The sequence below is a fragment of the Schistocerca cancellata genome, chromosome 6, assembly GCF_023864275.1.
Source record: "Schistocerca cancellata isolate TAMUIC-IGC-003103 chromosome 6, iqSchCanc2.1, whole genome shotgun sequence".
Taxonomy (NCBI): Eukaryota; Metazoa; Arthropoda; class Insecta; order Orthoptera; family Acrididae; genus Schistocerca; species Schistocerca cancellata.
The window spans coordinates 319,351,553-319,367,022 of NC_064631.1; the positions used below are offsets into that span (position 1 = coordinate 319,351,553).

The window sequence follows — 15,470 nt, forward strand, 5'->3', positions numbered from 1 at the left end:
ATGTACCGTGCACTATTCAGTGTCCCCTCGACGATCACCAGTGGTGTACGGCCAGTGTAGGAGATCGCTCCCCACACCATGATGCCGGGTGTTGGCCCTGTGTGCCTCGGTCGTATGCAGTCCTGATTGTGGCGTTCACCTGCACGGCGCCAAACACGCATACGACCATCATTGGCAGCAAGGCAGAAGCGACTCTCATCGCTGAAGACGACACGTCTCCATTCGTCCCTCCATTCACGCCTGTCGCGACACCACTGGAGGCGGGCTGCACGATGTTGGGGCGTGAGCGGAAGACGGCCTAACGGTGTGCGGGACCGTAGCCCAGCTTCATGGAGACGGTTGCGAAGGGTCCTCGCCGATACCCCAGGAGCAACAGTGTCCCTAATTTGCTGGGAAGTGGCGGTGCGGTCCCCTACGGCACTGCGTAGGATCCTACGGTCTTGGCGTGCATCCGTGCGTCGCTGCGGTCCGGTCCCAGGTCGACCGGCACGTGCACCTTCCGCCGACCACTGGCGACAACATCGATGTACTGTGGAGACCTCACGCCCCACGTGTTGAGCAATTCGGCGGTACGTCCACCCGGCCTCCCGCATGCCCACTATACGCCCTCGCTCAAAGTCCGTCAACTGCACATACGGTTCACGTCCACGCTGTCGCGGCATGCTACCAGTATTAAAGACTGCGATGGAGCTCCGTATGCCACGGCAAACTGGCTGACACTGACGGCGGCGGTGCACAAATGCTGCGCAGCTAGCGCTATTCGACGGCCAACACCGCGGTTCCTGGAGTGTCCGCTGTGCCGTGCGTGTGATCATTGCTTGTACAGCCCTCTCGCAGTGTCCGGAGCAAGTATGGTGGGTCTGACACACCGGTGTCAATGTGTTCTTTTTTCCATTTCCAGGAGTGTATATCCGCATGTCAAAATTATGGGGACAGTTTTTGAAGGTGTTGAGGAAGATAGAATGAGGCAGCTGTTATCCCACTTTTCAGAGTCTTTTAAACAGGATAATGTTCACCTTACTTTTGCTCCGATAGGAACATTTGTCCTCTGGTTTCCTTCTTTTTCCTGATACAGCAGGGCATGTCGCTCATGGAAAGAACTTTATAGGTCAGTAAAATTTTAATAATTTACTTATGTGAAGCTGAAGTAACGCAAAAATATTTTTGCACCTCAGACCGAATTTTACGCAAAAAAATTTACGTGTGCTTCAGTACTGCAACATGGGCGCCCAGAATATTTCTGATGATAACAGTGATTGTGCTGTCACCGCCAGACACCACACTTGCTAGGTGCTAGCCTTTAAATCGGCCGCGGTCCGTTAGTGTACGTCGGACCCGCGTGTCGCCAGTATCAGTGATTGCAGACCGTGCGCCGCCACACGGCAGGTCTAGTCTAGAGAGACTCCCTAGCATTCGGCCCGGTTGTACAGACGACTTTGCTAGTGATGGTTCACTGTCTACACACGCTCTCATTTGCAGAGACGACAGTGTAGCATAGCCTTCAGCTACGTCATTTGCTACGACCTAGCAAGGCGCCATATTCCGTTACTATTGATATTGATATTGTGAATCATGTACCGTCAAGAGCGACGTTCATCATAAATGGATTAAAGTTAAGTATCAACTAGCTACGTCCGCTTTCTGAATTCTAATTTCCTTGTCATGTTCCAGACCTCACGTCAGTATAGTTCTTCCCTCCTCACGCCAGCCTGCGTGAGCTAAAACGCGTGTGTTTCGGCCTCCTCTAGTAACACGGTGTTGGCTCTTCTGCCAACCCACAGTAATATTTATAGCATCTTACTGCTCCGTGCTACGTCACTTTATAAATTACATTTTCGCCTCAAACGACATTTTACTTGGGTGTTTTACGTGAGCAAGTACGGTAACTTTTAACCCCCATGTCTAAGATTCACCACATTTTTTTTCAACAATTCCTTATTGGACATAATGAAAATTACACGCAAGAAAGAATGGTGTTTTTTTCTACACACCTTATTTTTTCACGTAATCTCCATCCAGTTCTATCCTTCCTGCAGTGCGAAAAAAGGGCGTGTATGCCCTGACGGTTGGTGGAACCAGTGTTTCACTGTGTGAGTCACCTCCTCATCGTCCTCAAAATGTCTTCCACGAATAGCATCCTTTAATGGCCCAAACAAGTGGAAGTCCGAGGGGGCTATTTCAGGTGTGTCAGGTGTGGCAGCCGTGGATGGTCTCCCCGGCTACTGCAAGTCGTGAAGCGACGCCGAACCGCCTTCTGATGACCTCACACTCCGTGCCCAGAGACTACTTGTACTTCTGTCGACAGCAGACTTCGCACAAGCATTTGTGAATATTCCCCACAATTTCTTTTTCTGCAGTGAGAAATTCGGCACGTTGCTTGTATCGTACATCACCTACAAACGCCATTTTGAACCTGTCCTGCAGCTACCCTGCTGCTGCGGTCGCAGGTTCGAATCCTACCTCGGACATGGGTGTGTGTGATGTCCTTAGGTTAGTTAGGTTTAAATATTTTCAACATTTCGCGGCCCTGTCAGCAACTGTATAAATATTAATTTTAATTTTAAAAATCAACAGGCTCAGTTGCACAGATTACCTAGATTTACCAAGGTTTCAGTCGGGATAACCCAACCTTCTTCAGGACAAAAGTAAGTACCGTTTGTTCATAGTGGACATCGTCAAGATAAAACTACAAATCCATAAACTGTCGTCAGACTGTAAAAACTTATCTGAAACTGCCTCGACCCCACTTCGCGACCGCGACGCGGCAGCCACGAGTGCTGTACTGGAACTCAGTAACCTAGGTAAATCTAGGTGATCTGTGCAGATGCGGCTGTTGATTTTTAAAATTAAAATTTAGAGTGAGGTTTAAGTAGTTCTACGTCCATGGGACTGATGACCTTAGACGTTAAGTCCCATAGTGCTCAGAGCCATTTGAACCATTTTTGAGCAGCTACCCTCTCTGTCGGAAGTGACGAAAACTTGGCGCGCTCACTCAGGAGATTTTAAATAATACATACGTAACTTTCTTCGAATTCGTAGCATTGCTTACGGCTGAGGAAAAAAAAATGCGGTGCATTACTTCTTTGGAAATATCCGTATTTTGTCACTAATGGATGTTATATATTGTCAGATATGGTTTAATTAATTTCCACTTATGTGACATACGATATGGTAAACAATAATGCGTAGTTTGACAACTGCACACACTTGTGTGCTAAGATATGCAATGGTACGCTTATGATAAATGATTTGGATGGCCAGTTGGTAAACTCCTATATGCTAACAAAATAGTCAACACATGACTTTGAACATATGAAGTGGAAGGCGTTCTGTTAATGTTTGTGTGTAAAAATATTACAAGCGAGTGGCAAATGCTTTCTGCTTCGTATAACAATTGTGATGGTTTGTGCAGATACAACGAACCAATATTCCACAAGGAACACGTATACCCCGAGCTACTGTGGGTGGATACCTTGTGCTGGGCTGGCTTCATATTAAAACGCTGTGCACAATTATTCACTTGAAATGGCGCAAAAAATTCTAGAGAAACGAATCAGGTGCTCGATAACTGCAGTCATTAGCACTGTGTCAACAAAAATATTTACATGACAGCAGCTCTTCTGGCAACAAACACAACGTGCACTTTTTATGGATCTACAGGGCGCCCCGGAAATATTCTGACAAACTTCGGGGGGGGGGGGGAGGGGGGGGCCTTGGCTCATATGAATGCACTGCTCTGTTGCCTCTGTGGATGACGGTTTCGGTCACGGATTTCCATCCACAGTTTATAATTCTCCCCGAATCCTCTAAAATCTGAATGTTTTTCGGTAAACGGGAGAAAAATAAATATAAGATAGAACTATCCGAGCCCGTCATCTACCATGGCAACAGAGCATTGTATTCGTCGGGAACAAGGCATGTATAACAAGTAACTATCTCCTTCTTCTACATTGGCGACCATGCAATGCAATCAGTCGCAATCACTGAATAATAGACAGCATTGCGAGACATTTCGCCTAAGGCCTGCCAGCGTAGAAAGTCCCGTTGTCTGCCTAAGGGGTGGCCTAGTGGCAAGCATCGGCACCTTCAACTTCTGACACGGGTTCCTACCCTCGATTTGTTCCTCAATATATCCTCTATAACTACTCTAAGCTTGTCGGAATATTTCTGGAACACCCTGTATGACACATATGGTCTGAACTTAGAAAATATCCTTAAAGCTCAACAAATTAGCGACAGTCTAGTCAGTAGTGATAAAAGGGCAAATAATATTTGATTAATTTGTGTACCTTGATGTCTGATGATGAGCACCAGTGGCTCGAAAAAGGGTCGTAAATAAATTAATGTCATAAGATTAATAATCCTGAACCCTCATGTCTGGTTGCGCTACTTATGTAAACTGATGAGCCAAAACATTATGACCACTGCCCACAGCGAGAATGCGTGCGGCTGATGGTATTCCTCCCAAGTGTCGTCCTAAAGAAACTATATAAGCGGAGCAGAGATGAATGAGAATCGTTCTAGAGACGATACGGGCTGCAAATTTGGAAATAAGCTGACAAAAACCGACTTTCACAAGGTCAGTCTCTTACAGCCCGGCACCTGGGAACGAGCATCGGAAACGGCGAAGCTGGTAGGCCCTTTGCGTGCTACTGTCGTGAGCATCCACGGAAAGTGGTTGAATGACTGTTTCAACCACGAGTAGACGACAAGGTGCTGGACATCACCAGAGTGTGCAATTCGGAGGTTTACTCGTCCACCCGTAAGCAGGATATGTGGTGAACCGTGGACAGAGTACAGTGCTGGTGCATGTACAAATGTTTAGGAGCACCCGATTCAGCACACATTGTCGAAAATGGAGCTCGGCAGCAGATGAGGACTAAACAGCGAAATCGTCCGTTAGGTCTGCAGTGACCACAAACTCATCGAAATTCTAATGCGGATCAGTGGAAACCTACATTCGAATGGGATGAAGCACGTTTCTCGTTGCATTGGGTCGAAGTTAATATTCAGATACTGCGTCATCCAGACAAACGGCTACTCGAAACATCCAACGCGCTATGTACGCACTCCCCTGGGGCTGCGCGGGGTATTACCCTGGGCTCCCATGATATTAGTCGCAGTAACGAAGATAGCTGTTGACTAAATGTTATTGCGGTCCGCCTCCATCCATCCATGCTTGATGTCTTATCCGATGGCGGTCGCGTCTTCCGGCATGAGAACTGTCTCTATCACAAGGTCAGAATAGTGCCACAATGGTTTGAGGAGCATCATGTTGATGTCTTGGCCATCAAATTTGCTTTTATTAACCTGATGGAACAAAACTGGGACGCTTCGTGGGCCAGTTGCACGCCCGCAAACCACCGAACTGAAGCAGACGGGAATTACTTGACCTGTGCGTAGTCGTCTGGTGCCACATACCGCCAGGAACCTACTAAGGAATTATCGAATCCATGCCACCGTGTGTCAGCCGGAGTGGCCGAGCGGTTCTAGGCGCTATAGTCTGGAGCCGCGCGACCGCTGCGGTCGCAGGTTCGAATCCTGCCTCGGGCATGTATGTGTGTGTCGTCCTTAGGTTAGTTAGGTTTAAGTAGTTCTAAGTTCTAGGGGACTGATGACCTCAGATGTTAAGTCCCATAGTGCTCACAGCCATTTGAACCCTTTTTTTTTTTTTTTTTTTTGATGATAATGTTTTGGCTCATCGGTGTATTTTCATTATGGAGGGAAAGAACCAGGCCTAACTATTCAGATTTGGGAACACGCACATTCAAATATTTAAGTAAATGTAATGCAAGGAAGAGATCCTCCTACTGTCGAACGGATACTCAGCTGCGACGTCTGATGTAGGGCACTGTAACTGCTGCTTGAAGATCACTCAGTACTTTGGTTCTGACTATATGGCCACCGTGACAGAGTCATTACCGCTGGAGCCTGTCCCGTTCGACCCAATTTCTGAATCCAGTCTGCCTGCACCACACAACGAGCCATTACCTGAAATTTGCTGGCAGATTAAAACTGTCTATCTGACTTGGAATCCAAGATGGGACCTTTGCTTTTCGTGGGCAAATGTATCACTGACTAAACAATCTAAGCACTACTCTTGACCCGTCCTAATTCGTTGTGGCTAAGCCATGTGCCCACAATATCCTTTCTTCCAGGAGTGCTAGTTCTATGAAGTTTGCAAGATAGGAGATGAAATACCGGAAGTAAAGCTTTGAGAACGGGCTGTGAGCCGTGCTCGGATAGCTCAGTAGGTAGAGCACTTGGTCGAGAAAGGCAATGGTCCCAGGTTTGAGTCCCGCTCAGGTGCACGATAACACAGTTTTAACCTACCAGCAAGTTACAGATAGGCTCACATTTCGTTGCAGAGCGAAAATTTCATTCTGGAAGCCATTGCCTGCCAACTCTTGCTCTCAGTCGCTTCTAACTCGGTGCCAGCACACTATTAGCTCAGCGAAACTCATTGCCTGCCAGCACTAAAACACTAGTCTGTTTCGCAGTGTTCCGTTAGTTTTTAACTAAGAACTGACACTCTGGAAACCAAACCGGAGATAATTGTCAGCACGGCGAGAATTTTAACTGTATTACGGAATGCAAAGATAAGTTTTGTTAATACTAACTGCAATATCTCTAGCCGCTACGCAGAATAAATATTTTTTTGAAAATAAAACAACTGTACTATACTTTATTTGCTAAACAAAATGGTTTTATTTTTGTAAACTATATATTTCTTTGCGTTTGGACTTAAGCCAGTATCAGAATCAGTCATATAACATTGCACTTTAATTTTAATGTTTTAACGGCCTTGCTGTGTATTGCTATAATAAAGTCATCATCTTGTTTTATAATCCCTATCTTATGAAGTGAAAAATGTTATAAAATACTTTTTACACACCTTTACAATGAAGGAGGGTAGCAATTAAAAATATCATTGTTCTATGATCTGTTTTATTTAATATTATACAATATGTCAAAGTGCTTTGAACTTCAAACTAGTATATTTATATGTACAATGTGTGAAAAAAGTATCACTTTTTCGAAATCCCGTAGTTGTCTCGCACTGTAACGTGTAACTTTAAAATTTGACTCAACTCTGTAACTGTGCGATAGGTGTTACCCTGTGACGTCACCGTTGAGCTCGGCGATACTTCAGACAGCCAGGTGCCAACACATGCGAAGCAAAGTCCACAGCACCAAATTTTCTTGTAAGGTGAAAGGCGTGTTTAAGATGGCAGATTATTTGCAAATTTCATCACAATTCTGCCCAACGCCTTTGTAGACTTGTCACACGATGAGAAAGTCGTCACATCCCCTCTTAACCCACATTTGACGTTTTCTTTGACGCCTCTGCGAAGGAGATCGGAACGATGACACACAGTGTTGATATCACTCGGTTTTATTACGGTTAGCCGTCGCTCAGAATCGACACGAGCAGTCCTCCACAGGTGACATAAAGGGCACTTGGGACGTTTATTCCAACACATTTTGAAAACGACAGTAAGCAGTGGAGTGGGCAACGAGATGATGTTCTTGACAACGTTCGACGCTGCTGACATTCCCTGCACGTTTCGTGACCACTCTAAGTGCATCATGGTGCTTCAACCCTATTGTGCGTCATCTGACATCTTTGCAGTGTAGTGCGACCGCAGTTGTTGCTCTGACATACAGGGTGTGTGTGAAACCAGTAGGGACTGTTCCATTCGACGGAATTTGAACGTGACCCAAAGCAGCAGAGGGTGTTTATAGTTTTTCAGTGCTCCTGTCGCCCCCTCGTGTGGCGTGGCCAAGGAGGGGAACAACACAGATATGTGCACTAACAAAACAGCAAAGGGTCCCTCTAAGATCTCAAAGTTCGGCAACATCTTCGGTGCTGCCTACACAAGTTTGTTGAGACGTTAAAAATATATCTGTTGCTTCTGAGGCAGGCCACCCCTTTGACACCCCATAGGTGGGGTTGCTTACCCTCATGCGCTACAGCAGCCATGAGGCAACACTCAGCTGGATGGATATCGAAATATCTGACTGGTACATTTTTAACACGCTCAGCAAAGTATTTGGGAGGCACCGAGTGTGTTGTGGAAACGGGGGGTTTGAGGCGGAGCCTTTGCCGTTTTATCCACGCACAACTCAACGTTGCACCTCTCCATGGGATTATTTTTTGGGGTAATTCATCAAGCCAGGCTACAGTTTTCCGGGCACAAAAAGTACAATCTAACTTCTGCACCATTTCAATGCAGTAATGTGTTCATGGTAAATAAGTATTGTAGTAGTTCTATTATATGCTTATTACCTTATAAATAAAAACATTTTTTTTTAAATTTTAAATTCAGTGCATTAATGCGATCTTAGCAAATGAGTGTTTGTAAAATGATTCTTTCATATAGTGTTCATTAAAAAAAATGACGGTCATCCCACTTGGGACCTGTGAAAGGTACATTAGCTTATTTGTTTCAGTTGTAAATATTTGTCATGTATTATTGTTTTTCTGGCATGTTCTACATCCTGGAGAACCTCCTCGTTACGGATCAATTGGAATGAGAGTAAATCTAATCTAATCCAAAAACGCCACAGGAGGGCGCGAAATAGGAGGGCTCAAAAAGCATTAGCACGATTTGCTGCTTCGGAATGTGTTTAAATTTCGTCAAATGGCTTTGAACAGTCCCTAGTGGTACCACCCTGTATATCAGAGGAAAAGCTTTTGTCGCACTACACTCCAAAGTGATCAGATCGCGTTCAGTTACGTTGCAGCCCTACGATGTTCTTAGAATGTGGTTGAATCGTCCGAGGGTGTCATCAGTATGGAATGCTGTCAAGTACCTCTTCCTGTTGCTCATCGCACAGCGAACTGTCGTGTCCGACAGTGAAATGTATGGGAATTAACACTGCAATGGAAAGTTTGGTTTCACTGACGTCCTTTATACCACCTAATGAATGGCGCTGTGGCTGAAATGATTTCCTCGTCCACTAGTAAGAAAACCGTGGGATTTCAACGCTGGGTGTCGCGATTCTGATCTCCATCGCAGAAGTGTCAAAAGAAGGGGTGAAATGTGGGTGAGAGGGAATGTGGCGACCTTCCCATAGTGCGACACGTCAGCGATGGCGTTGGACAGAATTAGGGTGAAATTTGGTGCCAGTGTGACATGATCAACCCACTTCATAGCTCACATTAACTGCTAATGTGTGACCTTTGTTTCGCATGTGTCGACATCTTGCTGTTTAAAGTGTCGCCGAGTCACAGGCCACCACTCCTTCACATCTATACAGGGGAACGTTGAAGGCACCTTTGAACTACGTTTCAAACTCACGTCGCAGCGGGAGACAATTACTGGGTTTCGAAAAAGTAATACGCTCTTTTCTTTTGGCAGTGTGTGAAATGACTGTATGCCTAAAATTATGTTAGAGCTTTTGCGGGAATAAACCCATTGCACGCGGTACACCTAAGAGCCACAGTTTATTTTATTTATAGCAGGTTGCCTCAATGAAAAGTTAACACTAGCTCATGGTACGGTTGTGCACGAGAACCTGACAACGTACTTTGTATCAACATTCTTGTACGTACGTTGTATATAACATGAACATTTGCATCTATATATGAAACTACTCACTCGATCAAAAATGCCAAAATGCGACCCTCTAAAAATGAAATAAAGAAGGAAGCGATGAATATGAAAAACGACGTTGTCTGATGTCATAATGTCATGGATTCGTATAATTATTTGTTCTCACTGACTGACAAATGTACTTTTCGTACTTCACAGCTGATGCACCTTATACTTTTATTTGTTATACCAATAGTAAATGAAATTTTTATAATTAATAATTTAAGTTACTACGTAGTAGCTTGTCAAATTGCATCGCAACAAATGTACGTACCACTGTTAATGAACTTCCAAAAGTAGTGCAATGTAATTGTTTGTTACAAAGCATTTCTTGTGACCTGTCAGCCTTTATTGATGGCTGATTTGTAGAACGAAGGAAGGAAGATTGGATAATCGTCCCGGCAACTTCGAGGTCCTTACAGACGAAGCACAAGCTTGGATTGTGTCGGAGATGGGGAAGGAAATCGGCCGTGCCCTTTCAAAGGAAGCATCCTGGCATTTGCCTAAAGCGATTTAGGGAAATCACGGAAAATCTAAATGTGTGTGGTTGGACTCGGGTTTAAACCATCGTCCTCCCGAATGCGAGTCTAGTGTGCTAACCATTTCACCATCTCCTCTGTGGATGGTTTGTAGTTGCTTGTCCTACTGTCACGCTGTAATCAAATAAATTCGACACACCTAAGATTGAATAAGCAACGGACTGACAGATTGTCATTTTTTCATATGTTTAGCAGGGTTAGCAGTGGAGACTAATTTAAAGTTACATAAGAGATAATTTAGTAATGATTCTATTTAGGTCGATTTGATGGAACTTCTTCAGTTTCTAATGAATAGAAAGAAAACCGAGGAATATAGGATGCTGGTTATGTCGGTCAATAAGTACTGTTAGTATGCTGGAGGTCATATCCTTTATCGATGAAAAAAACAATTCGTGTGAATACTCTGCAAAATTTTTCTTTTCATTGTTTAGCCTTTATCTAACAAATTGACATGATTTCGTGACATTAAGGTACTCTGTGCATTTAGTTTGGTTGTAAGATGTCTGTGTGGAAAGTGTGAGCTTAACATTAAGCCTTATGAAAGGTGGTCAGGTGGAATGATAGAACCTCCACCAACTGGCTTGTGACAGAGGCTCGGTTGGTCGAGTTTACCTGTTGTACATGAGGATGTCAGGCCGCCATATCTTGTTGGGTGTTATCCTGAGGTCCTTGACGCCGCCGTACTCCGACTCGTTCCAGCGCAGGTTGTAGTCCACCCACTCCTGCAACGCCACAGAGCACACACACACATACAAACGCGCGTGCAAGCCAAACGAAGCGGTACACTCCTACACCAGGGCAGAAGTATAAGCGCCCTCTCCCTTTTTGCAACGACTGTAACTCTAGTATTCTTTCTGATTAAAACTGAAAGTGATAGAAATAATTGAAAATTATAGTCATCCGTAGTAAGACATGGAAATAAAGACAATCGAAGTAAAGGCAACAACACCTTCATATTTTTTCTATTATTTTCTTTTTAATTAAATGTAATTTCAATTGTAGCCATTTCTAAAATTTCAAAAGATTATCGTTATCTTAAAACAAATACAGATCATTTTACCGCACACAAATAACAATACTGAGTATATACTGAAGTGCACAGAACTCCTAGTCACAGTACTGCATGCGTTGAAAGTTGAATTTTATTTGTGTCTCAAGTACAAAAATTAAAATTTAATTCTACTACACTTAACACGTCACTCTACAGATACGGTGACATTTCGATATACTTTACTACCGATACAAATTCACAAGATATTCGTGAAATGTTACTTCGAACTCTACGTATTAAATTTATTTACGTAGTGAAATGCTAGATAAGAGTGCAAATTTGCTAACGAGCACAAAATAAGTTCAAACTACAAGAGTAAATGTCTAACGTCATGCATATGTAGAATATAGAAGTGAAAAGATATTAAAAACTGAAAAAAGAAAGTAAGAAATACAAAAAGCAGTAAGAAGTAAAACTTCATGCAGGTTGGAGCAGATAAATAAGAGAAGCAATTTATTTTTCATTTATTATAATATTTAATTTCGTTTTCATTATTTTAGTAGATAATTTAATTTTTCCATTTATTATAGTTAATTTAATAATCTAGTCTTGTTTTGCCGAAGACCGAGGAGTTCTCACACTGGTCCGCAAAAAGTAAGCGAAGACATCACCCCAGTCCACTGTCAGCTCTTAAGCGAAAGCGAGTTAAAACTACACCTTAGTAAATATTCTCAACAGTTATTTATAATTTGTTATTTATTACAAATTTATATTTATAAATGATGATTTGGATGTCACTGTACGTATTTAAAGGCCACAGTACAGTCCTATGACGAGTACGTAACGTGTCTCCTCGCTTTGCTTGTAAGAAACGTGTTCCATCCAACGTTTGCTTGTTACGCACTGTTACACTAACTCACACTGGTAAGGAGTGTAACAAATCTTGAAACTACGTGTACGGGAGCTGGACAATGAACAAGATCTCTGTCATTCACAGACATTGCATTTAAATTAAGCTGTCCTAATGCGCCTCGTGAACTGACATGAAGAGTTTGTCTGGTAATAGTGTTATTACGCTTTCAAGCTCCACAAGTGCTCTATTACGTAACTACGCGGTGAAATGGTCAATAGTGACTTGACAGCGATCAACGGCATATTTCACGTGACAGACGCGACTTTGCGTCAGTCATGAAGCTTGCTAGTATAGCTTCCTAGTAGACATGTATCTGAGAAATGTAATTATCCGGGTTTTGAGTCCTTGTCCAGCACGAAGATTTGACTGGCGACGAAGCTTGCGGTGAAGGAGCACTTCGCCACAAACCGAAGACTGATTCTTCCGCCTGTATATTACTTCGTTATCACCACTAATGCAATTACGACAGCTCATTACACGGGACAGCTATTAATGAAATGAAGAAATGTATATTATATTAAATTTAAAGTGAAGTTATTAAGCAACATTTACGATGTACGCAGCAAACTAATGCATGTATCGATCTCCCGGCGTTACTCGATTCCATCCTTGAGGACCACAGCAGAACAAGAGCATATCGGTATTTATGGTTATTTTTTAAAGATGAGTAAGTTGAGGAAGGTTACAGAGTGAGTTTTAAGAAGTGTCACACACACGGCAGCGACTGACGACTTGGTGGTGAAGAAACAGGCAAGTAACAATGGCAACACATTTCATGCAGGAGTGTCTGGAGACGGTTCATTCCATTTGACTCTGTCGTTGTAGCTTCCACGTGAACATCCCCTTGGTTGCTAGTGATGGATGTTTATACTCCAGAATTAGTGAATAGTGGCACATTTAATTGTTGACCGTTGTCAGCTTTCATTTGTAATGTTTAAAGAAGTCCTCGCTTTAAGCATTACGCAGAATGAAGTGAATCAGTTATGTGATTTACGCTGTAAGGCTGTGTGTGACCACAGCATTTATTGATATGGTAACGGTGTGACAGGCTGAAATGTTTATTTAATTTGGCTCAGTATGTGATATTTTAAACTTTTCTTTGTTGTTACATAATAATTATCTAGCTTCGCAGATTTTTAGTATCTGCAAAAAAATGAGAAGTGAGGTAACAAGTTAATTTAGAAACACATTTTGTGTCACATTTGGAAATATGTACCATTTATGGGGCATTAAATGTTTGGTTTCGGTACATAGATAGAGCGTGGTGGGAGGAAGTGTTGTTGCGACTTAGTTTCTACTGTAAAATAGCTATGTACTTAGGTGTCATGCAAGCTGTGCAGCTATTGAAAGATTGTGCTGTTGTGCGTGTTTGGCTAGAACGTTGTTCCGTAATCTGTAAGGATGCGAGTGGTTACTTTTTGTTTCAATTCGAGTTATTCCAGGGTGATATACGTTGCTGATCACGAATCCTTAGCTGAATTAATTCACATAACGTAAGTTATTCTTAACTACGAGTAGTATTCAGCTGCTGGTGACTATAATGGTCCACATGCACGTGTTTTACTGATATAAAACAGACTCGATTGTTACTGTCCTTTGTTTAGAACAGATTTAGACTCCATAAATATATGATCCTAAATATATGTAGTGTTTACCTTAAGCATTAAGCTTTCCAAGTTTCTGTCCGGAAGTACTTTCCTTTTATCGGAATAAAAAGAAATGAAATTTACACAGCAGTCAATCAATTAATTTCGTAATTGTTCATTTTTGAACATTAACTTTTGCCCTTATCAACAGGCTGTAAGCATGGATGTGTATTGTCTCTTTCAATGAAGCTCACTGACTCTGTTCATGAGCGAGTGGCGGACGGAATTTTTCATTTCCTCCACACATTCAACGCGGGGATCACAATGAGAATCATTTAGTGGTCTGGGGGGACGATAGTTTAATGACGATAAGTGTGACGGGTAAGGCGGCACTTCTCGTCCAAGTTTCGCGATATCAGCAGTGACTTGCCTATCCATGTGAGGCCCTGCACGGTGATGCAATTGCATCACAGTTTCCAGTAACCCAGTTAATTTATACAAAATGTCTGTAAGGCCTTTAGCGATGCAAAGGTGGCGGCGGCACACATCGTCAGGCTTTACTCGGCGGTTGGCACGATTGGAGTGTGTATAGTTATCGTCTGTGGCTACATAGCTATTAATTAATTGCACTGATGTGAAAATAGCAGATAGACGTCTATTGTGTTTCGGAATGATTCTTATAGAAGCCAAGTCACGTCAAATATCACAATAGTAGGTAATTATCATTCAATATATTCTTCTGCAGCGATGAAATTATGAGACTTGCCTCCAGAAACAGTGTTACTGCAGGAAATAGAAAATATATGTGGTCGGGATTACATTTATTGATACACTCCTGGAAATGGAAAAAAGAACACATTGACACCGGTGTGTCAGGCCCACCATACTTGCTCCGGACACTGCGAGAGGGCTGTACAAGCAATGATCACACGCACGGCACAGCGGACACACCAGGAACCGCGGTGTTGGCCGTCGAATGGCGCTAGCTGCGCAGCATTTGTGCACCGCCGCCGTCAGTGTCAGCCAGTTTGCCGTGGCATACGGAGCTCCATCGCAGTCTTTAACACTGGTAGCATGCCGCAACAGCGTGGACGTGAACCGTATGTGCAGTTGACGGACTTTGAGCGAGGGCGTATAGTGGGCATGCGGGAGGCCGGGTGGACGTACCGCCGAATTGCTCAACACGTGGGGCGTGAGGTCTCCACAGTACATCGATGTTGTCGCCAGTGGTCGGCGGAAGGTGCACGTGCCCGTCGACCTGGGACCGGACCGCAGCGACGCACGGATGCACGCCAAGACCGTAGGATCCTACGCAGTGCCGTAGGGGACCGCACCGCCACTTCCCAGCAAATTAGGGACACTGTTGCTCCTGGGGTATCGGCGAGGACCATTCGCAACCGTCTCCATGAAGCTGGGCTACGGTCCCGCACACCGTTAGGCCGTCTTCCGCTCACGCCCCAACATCGTGCAGCTCGCCTCCAGTGGTGTCGCGACAGGCGTGAATGGAGGGACGAATGGAGACGTGTCGTCTTCAGCGATGAGAGTCGCTTCTGCCTTGGTGCCAATGATGGTCGTATGCGTGTTTGGCGCCGTGCAGGTGAGCGCCACAATCAGGACTGCATACGACCGAGGCACACAGGGCCAACACCCGGCATCATGGTGTGGGGAGCGATCTCCTACACTGGCCGTACACACTGGTGATCGTCGAGGGGACACTGAATAGTGCACGGTACATCCAAACCGTCATCGAACCCATCGTTCTACCATTCCTAGACCGGCAAGGGAACTTGCTGTTCCAACAGGACAATGCACGTCCGCATGTATCCCGTGCCACCCAACGTG

General features: G+C 44.0%; 1 protein-coding gene across 1 annotated transcript in view; it reads right to left on the reverse strand.

Moving 5' to 3' along the window:
• Nucleotides 1-15,470, reverse strand: part of LOC126088309 (neuronal acetylcholine receptor subunit alpha-7-like) — a 336,530-nt gene that overhangs the window by 255,570 nt on the left and 65,490 nt on the right. Inside the window, exon 3 of the mRNA XM_049906440.1 lies at nt 10,751-10,860. Coding sequence (XP_049762397.1) covers nt 10,751-10,860 — 110 coding nt within the window. The remainder of the gene's footprint in view (nt 1-10,750; nt 10,861-15,470) is intronic.